The sequence below is a fragment of the Nestor notabilis genome, unplaced genomic scaffold, assembly GCF_000696875.1.
Source record: "Nestor notabilis isolate BGI_N333 unplaced genomic scaffold, ASM69687v1 scaffold905, whole genome shotgun sequence".
Classification (NCBI taxonomy): Eukaryota; Metazoa; Chordata; class Aves; order Psittaciformes; family Psittacidae; genus Nestor; species Nestor notabilis.
This window is the reverse complement of record NW_009930546.1, coordinates 21,422-36,604: the sequence shown is the minus strand read 5'-3', so window position 1 is coordinate 36,604 and position 15,183 is coordinate 21,422. Positions and strand designations below refer to the sequence as shown.

The window sequence follows — 15,183 nt, the reverse complement described above, 5'->3', positions numbered from 1 at the left end:
CCACATCCTGGGGTAGGAATGCCTAACATGGTAAGTAGCATGAAAGATGTCTCCAGAAAATGTTGTAGTCGACTGAAGCAGAGCAATATGCTCTGCTCTTGCCATATTAAAAGTTTTTGCAGCTGTTATACCCAGCGTGAATGCATGCTCTGAATCCATACATAATGTATTTGCTTAACTCCTAAAAAGGCTGATCTGAAGGAGAAAGCTGAGTTGTACTTTCTCTTTTGGAGAAGCTGGACCTCCACTATTTGCCCTTCAAACTCTGTTAGCAGAGAAAGTTAAATGAAGCTCCTTGACTGAAGTGAGATTTGCCACCTGTTTGGACACCTCTGCTCTCCTCTCGTATCCCTTCTCTTGTAGTTGCCCTGTTGGGCCCCTTCTTCTCAGTGTAGCTTTGTTTTGAGGCTTGTTTTGCTGCTTGTACTCACTGATGATTTTGTGACAGAGAGGTATCCCTTCTCAAACAGAAATGATAGTGCTTAGAAGCACCAGTTGTGTGTTCGTTCCTGTTCTGAATTACATGAACACAAACAGTCCTGATGCTGGATTTTCCCTGGCAGTTGTTGCTGTAGTAGCCCTGTTCCTCCCTCATGCTGTTACTGAAGGAGGGCTTAAGGAAGGGGAAAGTAGGAGAGGTGGGAAGAGTGGATGGCAAATAGTGGACGGTGCAAGCTTAAAAATCACAGGCCTGAACATTAGATTCCCTAGCGTGAGCTTAATGCTGGTGGCTGAATGTGTTTGCCTCATTTTAGAAGTTTAAATTGGTTAGGGGTATGCATGCAACATGCCCTGCCTTTTTGTCCCCTACATACATGTGGGTTTTTTAATTTGGGAAACAAATTCACGTTTCTAAATACAGCTTGTGGTTCTTCTTGCTTCAGATTCCATGCTTCCCTTCCCTCCTGTCTCCCTTACCCCAGGCCCCCCTCTTCTGGGAGGGTTAGTCTCTTGATCTTTGTTGCTAAAAAAAACATTTCCAGGTAACTTGTACCTTGGAATTAAAGAGCTTAATCCTGTGAGTCCAATGTTTTGTTTTTTGAGTTGAGCATGAAACATTGGAAGTCTCCAAACCAGTTGGTTGTATGAACTGATAAAGCAGCAGCCAAAATTTGCTGTTCAGAACCCCAGCTGAACCTAGGAGTGAAAAATTGCTGCTATCTCAGTTGTCGTTTAGAATGACAGGCTGCAAACAAGGCAGGTACGGTCACATCGGAACACACGGAAACCCTGAGGGGACTGAGTAATTGGTGAAGTCTCCCTGTAAAAGGAAAGGTTAATACTAGTATTGAAATGCTGAAGGAGAACTGAGGTTTACAAACACAAGTAGTCGAGCTCTAAAAATCTGGAGATCTCCAGAAACATCCTCTAAAACCCTCTGTGAAGAGTCTGTTAGAAACTGAAGGCTGTTGAACTGATACAAGCAAGACAGAGTCCCTCAGCCTCTCTTTTTGCAGAATACTCCTTAAATGTCACCGGGAAGAAATACAAAGAAGTCTGAAGAAATAAACAGAAGTAGTACTAGGTGTTGCCATACTTGACATTAGTTCTGTGGCATGTATTCTCCTGGAGTTGTGCTTTATCTCTAGGAGGGACTAGGAGATGCTTGTTTTAAATGCCTACATGGAAGTTTCCCGATGGAAAAAAGTTCCCAAAACTTCCCCTTCATTCTCCGTTTCTAGGAACAGTCAAATTGAGGCACCTTATACTGAAATAAAGGGAAAACTCTATTTGCGCTAAAAGATGCCGCCTTCCCTTAATGCAAAAATTGTGGATGCAACTTTCTAGCCTCCAAAATGAGGAGGAGATTTGAGGTCTAAGTGCTATTAATATTTTCTGGTTGGTCTAGCACCACAATTAACCTGTCAGCATGTGCAAAGTTCTGCTATGCTTTGATAAGACAAGAGCTAGGACTGGGAGGGTGGTATGGGGAGGAAATTGTGACTGGCAAGAGAATTGCCAGGGCTGTTGCTAAGAGTTGTATTTAATGAGTCATCCAGAACTACAAATAGGTGGGCTATTCCCTTAATCAGAGACTGTGGTAGTTGTTTCTCTGCTTTGATTCTTTTGTTTTTTTTGCTGTTGTTTACTTGCTAAATGAATTATTCTCAAAAATAGATTTATTCCTGAGAACTTCCTTTCCACCTCTTCCAGGGCCAGCAGCAGGCTCCCCAAGTTCAGCAAGCTGGGATGGGGCCAGCAGCTTCTCAAGGAATGGGTTCTGGAGCACCAACAGCAGATCCAGAAAAACGGAAACTCATTCAACAGCAACTAGTTCTCCTCTTGCATGCTCACAAATGTCAGCGGCGAGAACAGGCCAATGGGGAGGTGCGACAGTGCAACCTCCCTCACTGCCGAACCATGAAGAATGTCCTGAACCATATGACACACTGTCAGGCTGGCAAATCTTGCCAAGGTAAGTGGAGGAGTGGTTATATAGGTGCAGTCATCATTTGCAGAATGAGAAGGGCTCTTAGAAAGAGATGGAAAACTAGTGGGTGGCTTAGGAAGTCAATTTTTTTTTTTTTTTTTTTTTTTTTTTTTTTTTTTTTTTTTTTTTTTTTTTTTTTTTTTTTTTTTTTTTTTTTTTTTTTTTTTTTTTTTTTTTTTTTTTTTTTTTTTTTTTTTTTTTTTTTTTTTTTTTTTTTTTTTTTTTTTTTTTTTTTTTTTTTTTTTTTTTTTTTAGGCTGTCTCTCCCCTTAAGAATGGAAATCATAAACAACTTCTGAACCCTTAAAGTTTAGGCAAGTTAGAGATGAGAGCACTCATCTGTAGATTAGGCACAGAGAGATGAGTAAAGATCTTTTGCTTGACTTTGTAACTCACTGCAGTACCTTTTGAATGCTGTGTTCCGATAAGGTTAGGCACAAAGCAGCAATCTGCAAGTAGTAGTCTTCTTGTCTCTCAAGTGGAAGAGAAATTTCAAGCAATAGCTAGCCAGGAATTAAGCTGCTACTGGAACTGATGAACTCTGAGTATATCTTAGTAGCCAAGGAAAAACGTATGCTACCTTTTTGGTAGCCTAGCCTTATCTGTCAGTTGGCATCTCAATTGCTTGGTACAGTCTGCCTGATGTATATGGTGGTGTCCTTTGAGCCATAGGATAGGGTACGTGGCATAGGTCTTTGAAGTAAGCTTTAGTTGAGCCAACAGTACTTGCAGAAGCTACATTTTCAGGGCTCTTTCAAGTAATACTATACTGACCTGTGTTGATATAGATGTGTTCCCTGAGAGAAATAGTTGCTCCTTACCTAGTTTGTATGCACCATGTGGAGATACTGGTAGTAAAGCTTTTCATTCCTCTCCTTTTCTCAGTGGCACATTGTGCGTCTTCCCGACAAATCATCTCGCACTGGAAGAATTGCACGAGACATGACTGTCCTGTGTGTTTGCCTCTCAAAAATGCTGGGGACAAAAGAAATCAACAATGTAAGTCTACTGGGGAATTCCATATATTGGATGAACCATAAAATGCATGTTGGGAATTAAACTTTCTTGCGCCCAGGTGATAGTGGTGATGCTTTTGGTATCTAGGAACATGTAATGTGATTTTCCTCCTGCTCTTAAGAGTCACAGAGTATTTTTCTGTCTGATAGCTACTGTTTATGGAAGATCTCTAACTTTATTGGATTTTCCTAGCAGGAGAGTGGTAGGGGTGAACAAGTCAAGATCTTTCAACCACATGATTGGCTTTTCACTACCATCTCTTCCAGCTAGCCAGGTTCTGGAGACAGATATGCATGCATATACACACAGTTGCGTCATTTCAGCCCTTACAATGTTTGGTTCTGTCTTCATCCTTTGTGCATCAGATGTCTCTTCTTTTTGTGTCCCCTTGTTCTTCCTGCTAAAATCTTTGGCAAGACTTTTGTTGTTGTGTTACCTGTATGGTGGTCTGGAGGGTTTTTTTGTTTGGTTGGTTTTGCTGCTGTTTGTTTTTTCCCTCCTTAATGTTACTTTGGGCTCTTTTCATGACTAATGTGAGCTGAGATATTTCTTGTTTTAAGAAAACTTAAAAAAGCAAAACAAAACAAAACCAAACATACAGTGGCTGGTGAAGAGCTGTATGTACCCTTCTGTGTTTAGTCTGTGTCATAGTGTACTTTTGTTTTCAGTTTGAAGCAAATAGAGGTGTCCTAAACAGTATGTTGTTGGAATGGTTGGTTGGGTCAAAACTTGTCTCCCTGTTTCATGCCAGGTTTCTAGACCTGGCCTCTGCATGTACCTAGAAGGAGATATTTTACTTCTGGACAGCTAGTGTACTCCTTAGCTCCTCTCCCTGTTTCCGTGGATGTCTTTGGGCTATCTCCTGCTGTCCTTACTAACTTGGTACTGGTACTTTTCTTCCAGCACTGCTGGGTGGAGCTGCAGTAGGACTTGCAAATACTGGCTCTGTGGGTGTGGGGCAGCAGACAACACCCAGCATAAACACTACCAGTCAGATAGACCCCAGCTCCATCGAGAGAGCCTATGCAGCCCTTGGACTGACCTATCAAGGGAACCAGATGCAGACACAGCCCCAGGCTCAAGTGAAGAATCAGCAACAAGGACAGACACCCCAGGGTCTGCGCCCTATGAATCCAATGAGTAAGTTTATCTGTGTTAAAATACAAACTACAGGCAACTTTCCTGTACTATTATCTAATGCAGATTTTCTCAACCTACTAGCTTAATACTGCTAGTTGATTTGCAAAAGGCATGGCTTTTATTTTTTTTTTTAAATATCAAATATTTTAGATTTGATATAGCAAGCTGCACAGTGGAACAGGAACATTAGAGGGACCAGATAGCTTCTCTTGGAGAAGATGTTCTCTGAGAAAAGTATTTTCTTTTGAAAGATGACTAGGGCTTGGGTGTTTGGTTGGATTTTTTTGTGAACCAGTTTTCCAAAGCACTTTATTTAATGTTGCTTTGTAGCTTTGTAATTGTTCTGTAATGTAAGTTTAGGGTTTTTTTAAGAGTTTTTAATTGGAAATGCATGTGTTGGAATGCCTATATTCAAGTGTACTTCCTTGTCACTCAGGCTGCAGCATTTTACAGCTGTATCTCAGATATGTAATGTTTGTTTTAAAAATGAAAAGTAGTAAATAACAGACTTTCTCTGAATCCTATCATGTGGACGTATGTACCTGTAAATTGCATGGGGAGCTTATTGCAAAATGTTATTCCTTTTCTGAAGCAAAATTTTTCTTGCTTGGGGGTTTTAAATACATTATTTTATTTATAGACACAGAGTTTGGCCTCTACATTCTCATTGGGTGCTCCTTGTAGCACTCATAAGAAAATCCAATGAGATAGGGTTGAAAAGCTCCTGTAGAGTGAAGAACTGGATCTTATGTAGAAGGGACAAGCATGGAGAGTGTAGACTTTTGACTGTTGTTTCATTATTTGGAGAGGGTGGCTAAGGAGGGAATTGCAACAGGTAAGAGGAATTATCAGTTTTATGTTGTCATGGCCTACATGACACAGGTTTGGTTTAGGAGAAACATCAGGATTTGGTGATGACTGCAATGTGAAAAGAGTCAGTCCTAAGTAGGTCAAACAAATGGCTGGGTTTGGCAGTTGAAAAGGGAGAGTTAAGGCAAAGGTTGACAGTTGTCTTCTACACTAGCTTGCTCTCAAATGGCAAAATGTATTTGGGAAGGAGAAGGAAGTGACTAAGGGAAGAGAGGCTGGAGGCAGCTTTATTAAAAGGCTGTTAAGCACTTGGTTGTGATATTAGAGGTTTGTATTAGGCTTGATATACTAATTTCAGTGAATTTCTCTTGTATGCAGTGTCAAATTTTGCTTGAAATACAAATTCTGTGGGGTTCAGGTGTCCTAAATACATGTGAAGCTTGGTAATGGCATTCAGGCTACTCTCAACTTCACAAAGTGATCTATTCCGAAGCTCCAGGCAGAAATCTGCTTACTTTTTCTTCATTTTTTTAAGTCTTAACTGTAGTGTGTGAAGAAAATGGACAATTTTTTATGGTGATTGAGATCTGCCCTGATTCAGAAGAACAGATTTTGATATGTAACAAATTACTAGAGGTTTTTCCTGTAGAGGATTGTCAAGTTTTCTTTCTTACTACAAACATTGGTGTTGATTATAGGATCCTGAAGTATGGAGTGGATGAGAGCGGCCCTTGTCAGATGTAGGTGGTAGCTGATGTTTGAGTTTTTGAAACCTTTGCGAATATACATCCTAACCCTCTGAATGATGAAAAATCTCAACTGCTTCTAAACAAAAAACCTGAGGTGGTTGGTAGTGCTGAATCTGCAGTTGAGGTGTCACAGGGAAGGACTCTGCTACATAACATTTGTAGCAAATTGAAATTGCTTGCTTGTTGGGAAGTCCAGGAAGATAGTGGTACTAGATGATCTTTAAGGTCCCATCCAACCCAACCATTCTATGTGCAGAGTGGTAGTGTGGTGTCATGTTTCACTTGGAGGTCACCACTGTTGTGGCTTAGACTTTTCCTAAGTTTGTAGAAGGAAGAGGGTAAAGAGAGCAATGGGTAATTAAGCTCACTCCAGAAAAGTCAAAGTACTTGCCAGTCTAGACCCTTGTTATTGCTGAGCAACTACTGATTTCGTGCACAGTAAATGGGATATTTGTTTAAGAATGTTTATTCTTCTGTTTTCTAGGTGCAAATCCAATGGGAGTGAATGGAGGAGTTGGGGTTCAAGCTGCTAATCTGCTGCCTGACTCAATGTTACATTCAACCATGAATTCTCAAAAGTAAGTTTAGTTATTCTTTGTACCCCAGTGATTTTTGTTTTGATCTCGCGGCACTTGCTGCATAAACAGTAGGGTAAATGCCATTGATGGGTATCTCTCCCTTTGGATTCTGTAGCTTTTGTTGGAGTTTTCCAAACCCTTGGGTAGTACAGCATGTACTCGTTCATGGTGTTGTTTTGGTGCCTGTGCAGCTGTTTCTGCAGAGTTTGTCCATTGATTAGGGAATGGCTGAACTGGCACTTTGTCTTAACATTATTCTGAAAGAGGCTATGACTGTAAGATGACTAAGCTTGGGCTAGACTTCTGCCCTCAATTCTTCCTCTGTTTTTGAAGCCCCATGATGAGTGAAAGCGCCAATGTTGCCAGTTTGGGTGCCATGCCAACAGCTCAACCATCCAACACCGGAATTCGAAAGCAGTGGCATGAAGACATTACTCAGGATCTCCGAAACCACCTTGTTCATAAACTGTGAGTAGCTAATGTCAAAACAATCTCGTGTTAAGTGACTTGCTGCCTCTGAGGTGTACATGTGGCACAGGAGGAAGCCTGGCTTCCAAAACAAGGGGGCCAGGAAAGTGAGTCTTGTCAGGGTGCATGAGATGGGTGTTGTGGTTTAGTTTTAAATGAGTGATTTAGGGTTGCTCAGAGAATCACCATCAGAGGTATTAGCAAAAACTAGGGCACCACAGAATGGGTTTTGTCAGGGTGCCTGAAAAGGGAAAGCAGAAGCCTTGAGTGCATCTGCTGGTTTGGGACTGTTGTACTGGAAGTGTCCCACTCTGTGCTCAGGCCATCAGCACAGTGGCAGTGTCCCCTGAGAGCAGTAGCAATGCCTCAGTCTGTCAGAAAATTTGCTTGCTGCTTTATGTTCAGATCACTGGGGTTAGTTCTGGGTCCCTGTCTGGACTTATGTCCCCTAATTTTCTGCATGCTCTTTTTTATTCAGGGTCCAAGCCATATTTCCTACCCCTGACCCTGCAGCACTGAAGGATCGGCGTATGGAGAATCTGGTGGCATATGCTCGGAAAGTGGAAGGTGATATGTATGAATCGGCAAACAGCAGGGTGAGATGCCATCCTCTGTAATCCAGTTGTGTGTGTGTGTGTCTCCTCCAACCCATAGTGGAGGAAGAGGAGTGAAAGCCCAGATGAGACTCCTAGTCTGAGGAAGTGCCAGGAGTAGAGGTAGTGCCTGTCAGGGTGTGCTGTGCCCGAGACTTCTGTGGGTCCCCTGAAGGCAGCTTGAAGCTCTTCGCTGTGGTTTTCCCAAAGAAGTGTTGGACGCAAGAAGAGAAATGTCTTGTGTTAGTTTAATGGTTGCCACCAGTGCCCCTTTTTGCCATCCTGTCTGCCTGGCAGCCCCTGTGAAGGGAGAGCCACCTCCACCCAAGCCAAAATGTGTGTGTTGAGGCTGTGTTGCAAGCTTGAATTACTGTGACCTGTTGCCTTTACTTAATGTGTCATCTCCTTTCCTGACTTGTTTCCTTCCCAACAGGCAGAGTACTATCACTTGCTAGCAGAGAAGATCTATAAGATTCAAAAGGAGTTGGAGGAGAAACGAAGAACCAGACTCCAGAAGCAGAACATGATCCCGAATGCTCCGGGCATGCCACAGGCTCCCATGAATCAAGGGCCAAACATGGGACAGCCCCAGCCTGGGATGTCTGCAAGTAAGAGCAGTTGGGTTACTGACTCCTGGGTGCAGGAGAATCCTGTAGTGTCATTTTAGTAAGCCCTTGTTTCACAGGTACCTGGCTTTCTCGAAGTTAAACAGAACTTTTCCCTCCTTGTTCTGAAGTATTTGCAAACTCTTCACTTTGCTTATGTGTTAGTTAATGACCATAGATTATCTAAATGCATTTAGTCTTCTGAACAAACGAAAGCATTGTAAACCTTTACACTTACTTTGAGGGTGGAGGGAGTGGAGATTAAGTTGCATCCTTAAGATTGTAGAGCTTCAGTCTCATTAGTTTCACTCCTAGAATGAATTGATTTAAAGATAACTTCAGTTACTGTAAGAGATATACACATTTTTCATAATATTTAGTTTGGTGTTTAAAATTATCACTACTATTACTTTTGTTGCTAAGAGAGTATGATGATTGGCATGCTTAGGTATTTATGCCTTTCAGAGCTTAGATAGTGCTTGTTCTGTGACACGTTTGGGATTTTTTGGAGAAGTGACCTTTCAAGCATGCAGTGAAAACCAGATTTCACTTCTTTTCCCCATGCAGCTATCTTCTGTTTCACAGTAGTTCGGTTACTTGAATTGACTGACCTTCCTAATGCTAAACAGCTTTGGGTTTGTTTTGGTTTTTTTGTTGTGGTTTTTTTTTTTTTTTTCCCCTCTGCTAACCATGTTTTTGTATATTAGAATAAAATTGTAGAGGAGTTAATGACCAAAACTATAATGCTGCTAAAGAGTGGAATGTCTCCTTAACAATAGGAAGGGACAAGGTGCTCTAGGCTGTCAGGTATCTAGAATATGTTTACTTGGGTAACATAAACCCAGGTAATTTGTATTATTGTGGGTGATATTTTTGAGTTAGAAAGTAGAAAGGTGTGTCTGCTGATGTTGTAATCTTGTATTTCCAGTGAAGCCCTGCAAATAATTGAAATACAGGATTTTAAACTGTATATTTCTAAGTAAAATTACATTCCATACTCTGATTTAACTGTAAAAGAGAGCAAATATTTTTTTAACTATTTGAGCTGCAATCTGTTTTAAGATGTTTCTTCTTCACCACCCCATAGAATCATAGAATAGTTAGGGTTGGTAAGGACCTTAAGGTCATCTAGTTCTAACCCCTCTGATCTGGCCACTGAAGTAGTCGTTCTTAAAAATAAATGCAACAGTTCTGCAAATGTACTTTCTAGAGCTCTTCTGGCTCCAATGACTCCTTCTTTCAAGAGGTTCCTTATCAGAAGAAAAGGATTTTTCTCCTTGATTCTTTGTCTTGCATGTTCTTAGATACTTTACAGTTAAGAATGGAGTTCTTAAGACATCTCATGGAAACAGATAGCTGTCAATGACACTCTAATAAGGAGATAGGGTCAAAATTTGATTTACTCAATTGAGACAAAAAACTTCCTGGTTTTTTTCCTAACACTGCAGAAAGATCCAGTAGCTCCAGGCATAGGATGCAAGAATATTCCTCTGAGTTCTTCTCATCCCGCTTAAATTTGAATGTACTTTGGTAAATCCAGCTCTGGGTCTTTTTATGCTTGAAGTCAGAACAGGGTTTACCAGGGTGCATACTAAGATCCAAGAAAGATTCTTAAAGGTTGATACTGTGACTTCACTTACTGTGTAACTTCTGTAGAAAGTTGATCCTCAGTAGTAGATGTGACACTTCTGGTTACTTATCATGTACTTGATAGTCCTCAAACTTCAGAGCTTTGATAAATACTGTGTGGAACAGTGTAGCGTGGTCTGTAGACGTTCTTGTGGTTTGAGTGATTGAGTTTGTTGTTGTACCTCAATAACATACATAACATTTGTCCTCAGTTTCTGAAAGCTGACTCTAAGTCAGATAATATTTCTGTCAATGGGATATGCTTACATTTTCAGGGAAGTTTTTGGTTTTGCCTTGCATTTTGAGGACTCCTCAAGAATGCTTAGAGTTACTGGACCGTGTCCTTCCTTTTTTGTTTTACACATGGGGTTTCATGTAAGTTTGCTGGATAAAACCTGGTGGTCTTCCGAATGCCATAATCTCATTCCAGTATCTTTTTTTCATCCAGATGGTCCTCTTCCTGACCCAACCCTCATACGTGCCAATGTGCCAAACCAGATGATGAACCGCATGCAGGCACAGCCAGGTAAATATTTGAAGAAAATTGGCTACTGTGATTTTGAAGGAATCTTGGGATTGGGCAACTCTTGATGAAGTGTCATAGGCCTTGCTTCACCCACAGTTTTCTCATTTGATTTAAAAAATAGCTATCTATATTGTATAATACTTACATAACTACATATTATATATGTAAAAAAAAATTAAAAATTAGGTAGCATTTCATGATCTTGTGGTTTTGAGCTGCATGTTAGCTGCTTGCTTGGTTAATTAAAGAACTCTGTGCTTTTGACATTTCCAATTGTTTGAACATGGATCAGTCAAATGGGGTCAGTCAAACATGCTGCACTTAGCCTGCTTAGATGAAATGCGTTGGTGGCGAAGGGAAGGTGGTGAGAATTATTACTTAGAAGGAAGGGGCAAAACCTTTGTTACATATTCAAGAAGTATTGTAGCCAACATACAGAGTAGTTAAGTGAAGAGTTTGGGATTCAGTAAGTGACTTTCTAGTATGTAATTAAGATAATGCAGCTTTCTGTAGAAAGCTGGTCTTCAGCAGTGACACTTTTGGCTATTTGTCATATACTCCAATAGTTCTCAAACTTCGGAGCTTTGATAACAGTTAGTGGAAACAAATCTTTCAGGAGGAAAAAAAATTGGTCTGTTTTCTGGAGGAGTATGGTACCTTGGACACTCTATATTGAAAGTTATTCCATGTAACTGGTTGACAGAAGGAATTATTTTGTTTATGGTAGTATTGCATGTTCGGAAACTGGTTGATAGAAGATGAAATTCTGAAAAAGTTAACATTTCTTCACTAAATGTTGAATGGTGCCCAAAGGAGGATTCAAGCCTTTGTTTATAAGTGGTTTTTTTGGCACAAATGCACAGGAATGAATCAGTTTGGCCAGATGAACATGCAGCTGTCACCGATGGGACCCCGGCAAACCCCTCCTCTTCAGCACCCTGGACAGCTAAGCCAGGCTGGGGCCATGAACCAGGTCAGTGTGTGTTCCCTCTGCCCAGGGTGATGAGCTTGCAGGTTTGCTTCTGTTGGCTGTAGTTTCCTTAGGTAAATAAATAGAATTTAAAGAATCAAGCATTATTTCTTCATTCTTTCGACCCTTTGGGTTCGTCATCTTGCATCTCTTCTGAAAGATTTGTTTGGACTATGGTAAGCCTTTATATCTGGGTAGTAAAAAATTGCCTAAAAATGGAAGTTTAAGTGGCTTTTTGTGCTGTTGCATTCTTAACACACAGAATGAAAACAAATCTTAAGTCACAGTTCCAAACTGAAATCAATATCCTTTTCCTTAGCTTACAAGGGAAATCATAGTATCTGTTTTTTGAGGAGCTCTAAGCAGGCTTTCCATATTCTATTCTACAGATAAGTGGCAAGCTTCAATTTCTGCAACAAGATAAATGTTGTTTTGTGTAAAATTTTATGGAGTTATATGCACACTGTGATACAAGTTCCTTTCTTTTCCAACAGATGGGATTTCCTTCACGTATGCAGCAACCAGGAGTTGGCCAGCCTTCTGGTCAGAATCAGTTTCTACAACAGACCCAGTTCCCTGCTTCTTCCCCAGGAATGAACACGGCGAGCATGCCTATGACTCAGCCTGGCAATCAGACACCAGTTTCTCAAGTAAGTTTCTCATTTCTGGAAGTGGTGTCAGTGAGCTCTGCAATATACAGGTTTCATTGTTCAGTTTGTAGTGGAGAACAACTTTCTTAAGATGCTTTTGGAATTTTAGCCAGCTAAATTCATTTATTGAGACTCTGCATTTTCCTGATGTAGCACTGGGAATGGCAAGGGTGAAACATTGCTGGCTTGTTCTCAGGTTTAAGTGTGACAAAAGAAAGTTTCTAAGTTTCTTTTTACGGAGCAAAGAAGAAATTGTTATGCAGAATGCAGTAGTTAAGAATTTCCTGTTGAACAGCAAAGCAGATGCTGAGAAATTAAGAGATGGTCGACTAACTACTAAAAAGGCATGTCTATCCAGGACCAATGTGTGTTGCTAGCTTTGGGGGATAGGAGGGTTGTCACTACTGAAGATCTGAGCCTGCAGTCTAGCAGTTTCCTTTCTGTCCTTTCCCTCTCCCTTTTCAGCAAGAACCTTTCAGGCCAGGAAGAAGTAGGGAACGTCAATTTGCTTCTCGTTGATGCTTCTTCCTAGCTTGCAGGCAAGATTCTTGTGGAGTGACAGCTTTTTTCCTTGACCAATACGTTTTTTTATTTTGTAATCTTGTAATGGTGCAGTTACAGCTGTACTTATTTCTGATGATAAATTCAGTTTCTAGTCTTGGGGGTGGGGGCATGGGCACCGTGGTGCATTGTCTCATTCTGGATGTACGAATCTGCAGCTCTGGAGAGAAATGGTTTGTGATCTGGGAGTATAGGTGTGCCATTCTTTAAATAGATCAACAAGAAGAAGTTGTTCTATTGAAACATCTCTTTCACCTGAATAAATTATAAACCATCTTTCTGTTTGTGTGGAGCAAAATAAATTGAATAGACCATTTCTCCTTTAGAAATAGAGTTTTTAAAACCAAAACAGATTAGTTTGTCACATTCTTTAAAGTATGCAGTAACTGTGGGAAAGCAGCCATTTGACAGTAATTTCTCTGGCTTTTTCTATTTCAAGTCACTGCAAATGTGTACTTGTCTTGTTTTTCCACAGGCACAAATGACCAGCACTTCCTGTCCTGTGAATTCTCCTGCAATGGCTCCAGGTTCTCAAGGGAGCCATATTCACTGTCCACCTCTTCCCCAGCCTCCCATGCACCGAAACTCTCCTTCTCCAGTACCTAGCCGAACCCCAACACCTCACCATACACCCCCAGGCTTGGGATCACAGCAACAGCAGGCAGCAGCAGCTGCCCCCACTGCCCCCACACCTACACCTCAGGCAATGCCTCCTGGACCACAGTCACAAACTATGCACCCTCCTCAAAGGCAGACTCCAACACCTCCACAGGCACAGCTGCCTCCACAAGTCCAGCCTCCAGTTCCAGTTACACCATCTGCAGAGCAACAGCAGCAGCCCTTGTCACAGCAGAGCACAACTGCATCTGTTCCCACGCCAACAGCACCACTGCAGCCTCAGCACCCCACAACGCCTGTAAGGAAATACTTTAATTGTGCTTCCCCTGCAAATGTTTAAGGTTTAATTTTCAGTTGGCCTTTTGTTTTTGTGTCTGTGATAATGGAGGTAGCTCCTGGCATGTTTGATTTCAAAAGAGGGGTTTTTTGCAACTGTGGGAAGTAATCTTTTTTTCCATCAAGACAAGTCTATAGATCATCTGGTGTTTACGGAGAGGAAGTATTTCTCAGAATTGTAGTGCATGTTTTGAAATTTACTTTGAAATATGTATGAGGTCTTTAGTTACTTCTGCATATGCATAGCGATGGGGTATAATATGGAAACAGTATGTAATCTTCTGTATATTAGACCTTCCAGTGCATGTTCCTGTTGCATGTTTTTCTATAACTGGAGTTGTGCAGCAGTATGTTCTTCAGGTGAAGCAAGTAGGACTAGAGTGCATTTAAACTTGGTGGACACATAGCATAGGTAAAAGATTAGAGAAAGAAGAGTAAGTTCATTAGAAGCTTGTGTGTAATGTGTGTGTTGTTCCCTCAGCTTTCACAGCCAGCTGTAAGCATTGATGGGCAGGTATCCAACCCCCCATCTACCAGCAGCACAGAGGTGAACTCTCAGCAGACTGTACCAGAGCAGCAGCAGCCACCTTTGCAGGAAGTAAAAATGGAAATTAAAACAGATGAAGGGGAACCAGAACAAACAGAGCTGCAAATGGAGGAAAAATCTGAGGTGAGATTGTCAGCCAGTTGTTGGGTAGAACTCTCTAGTACTGCCAGGTGATTTCTGTCTCCATACAAGCCACTCCTTCCAGAGTTCACCGAGAGCTGTAGGTGCTACCTGCTGCTGCTGTTTTAATTGTTGTCTTCCTCTATTTCTTCCTAAATAAGGGTCTCTGTTTTCTGGTGAAATGATGGTAGAAGCAGAAAAGACCATGATAATGTGGTTGCAGCTGTGAGGCTTTTTGCTAAATGCCAGTGTACAAGGGCACTCTGGTCAGACAGTCAGATGTTATTTGTGGTTGTTAAATGTTAGAATAGCAGTTATTAGAATGAGAGTAAAATGGCTTCAAGTTGCAGCAGGGGAGGTTTAGATTGGATGTTAGGAAACACTTCTTCCTCAAAAGGGTTATCAAGCACTGGAACAGGCTGCCCAGGCAAGTGGTGTAGTCACCATCCCTGGAAGTATTTAGAAGACACATAGATGTGGCGGTTAGTGACGTGGTTTAGTGGTGGACTTGACAGTTCTGGGGTAACAGTTGCATTCGATGATCTTTAAAAGTATTTTCCAACCTAAAGGATTCTGTGATTCTGTATACATGATTAGCTGCTTTACTGGGCTCTGACAACTTGTCACTGGGGATGGCTAGGAGCGTGGCTGCCCAGGAGTGTCATCCTGGCAGCCACAGTGTACAAGAGACTGTCAGACACCCCTGAAGAGCTGGATGCGTACCTGCGTGTCTACTTGCAGCTTAAAACTGGTCAAGAGTTTATCATTGCTAACTCTAAAGATTTGTTCTAGTACATCTACTCAAGTTTTAGGTAAGTGACTACAAAGTAGATATC

The 15,183-nt window shown here is 41.3% G+C and overlaps 1 protein-coding gene across 1 annotated transcript in view; it reads left to right on the top strand.

Moving 5' to 3' along the window:
- The window catches only part of EP300 (E1A binding protein p300), a gene marked incomplete at its 3' end in the record, with an annotated part of 59,876 nt that overhangs the window by 23,915 nt on the left and 20,778 nt on the right, over positions 1-15,183 (top strand). Inside the window, 13 exon segments of the mRNA XM_010015441.1 lie at positions 1-30; positions 2,155-2,416; positions 3,316-3,429; positions 4,351-4,587; positions 6,631-6,724; positions 7,058-7,192; positions 7,671-7,788; positions 8,219-8,393; positions 10,468-10,545; positions 11,409-11,518; positions 12,010-12,165; positions 13,202-13,642; positions 14,162-14,350. The exon segment at positions 1-30 is cut by the window's left edge and continues 177 nt beyond it. Of these exon segments, the coding sequence (XP_010013743.1) occupies positions 1-30; positions 2,155-2,416; positions 3,316-3,429; positions 4,351-4,587; positions 6,631-6,724; positions 7,058-7,192; positions 7,671-7,788; positions 8,219-8,393; positions 10,468-10,545; positions 11,409-11,518; positions 12,010-12,165; positions 13,202-13,642; positions 14,162-14,350 (2,139 nt within the window).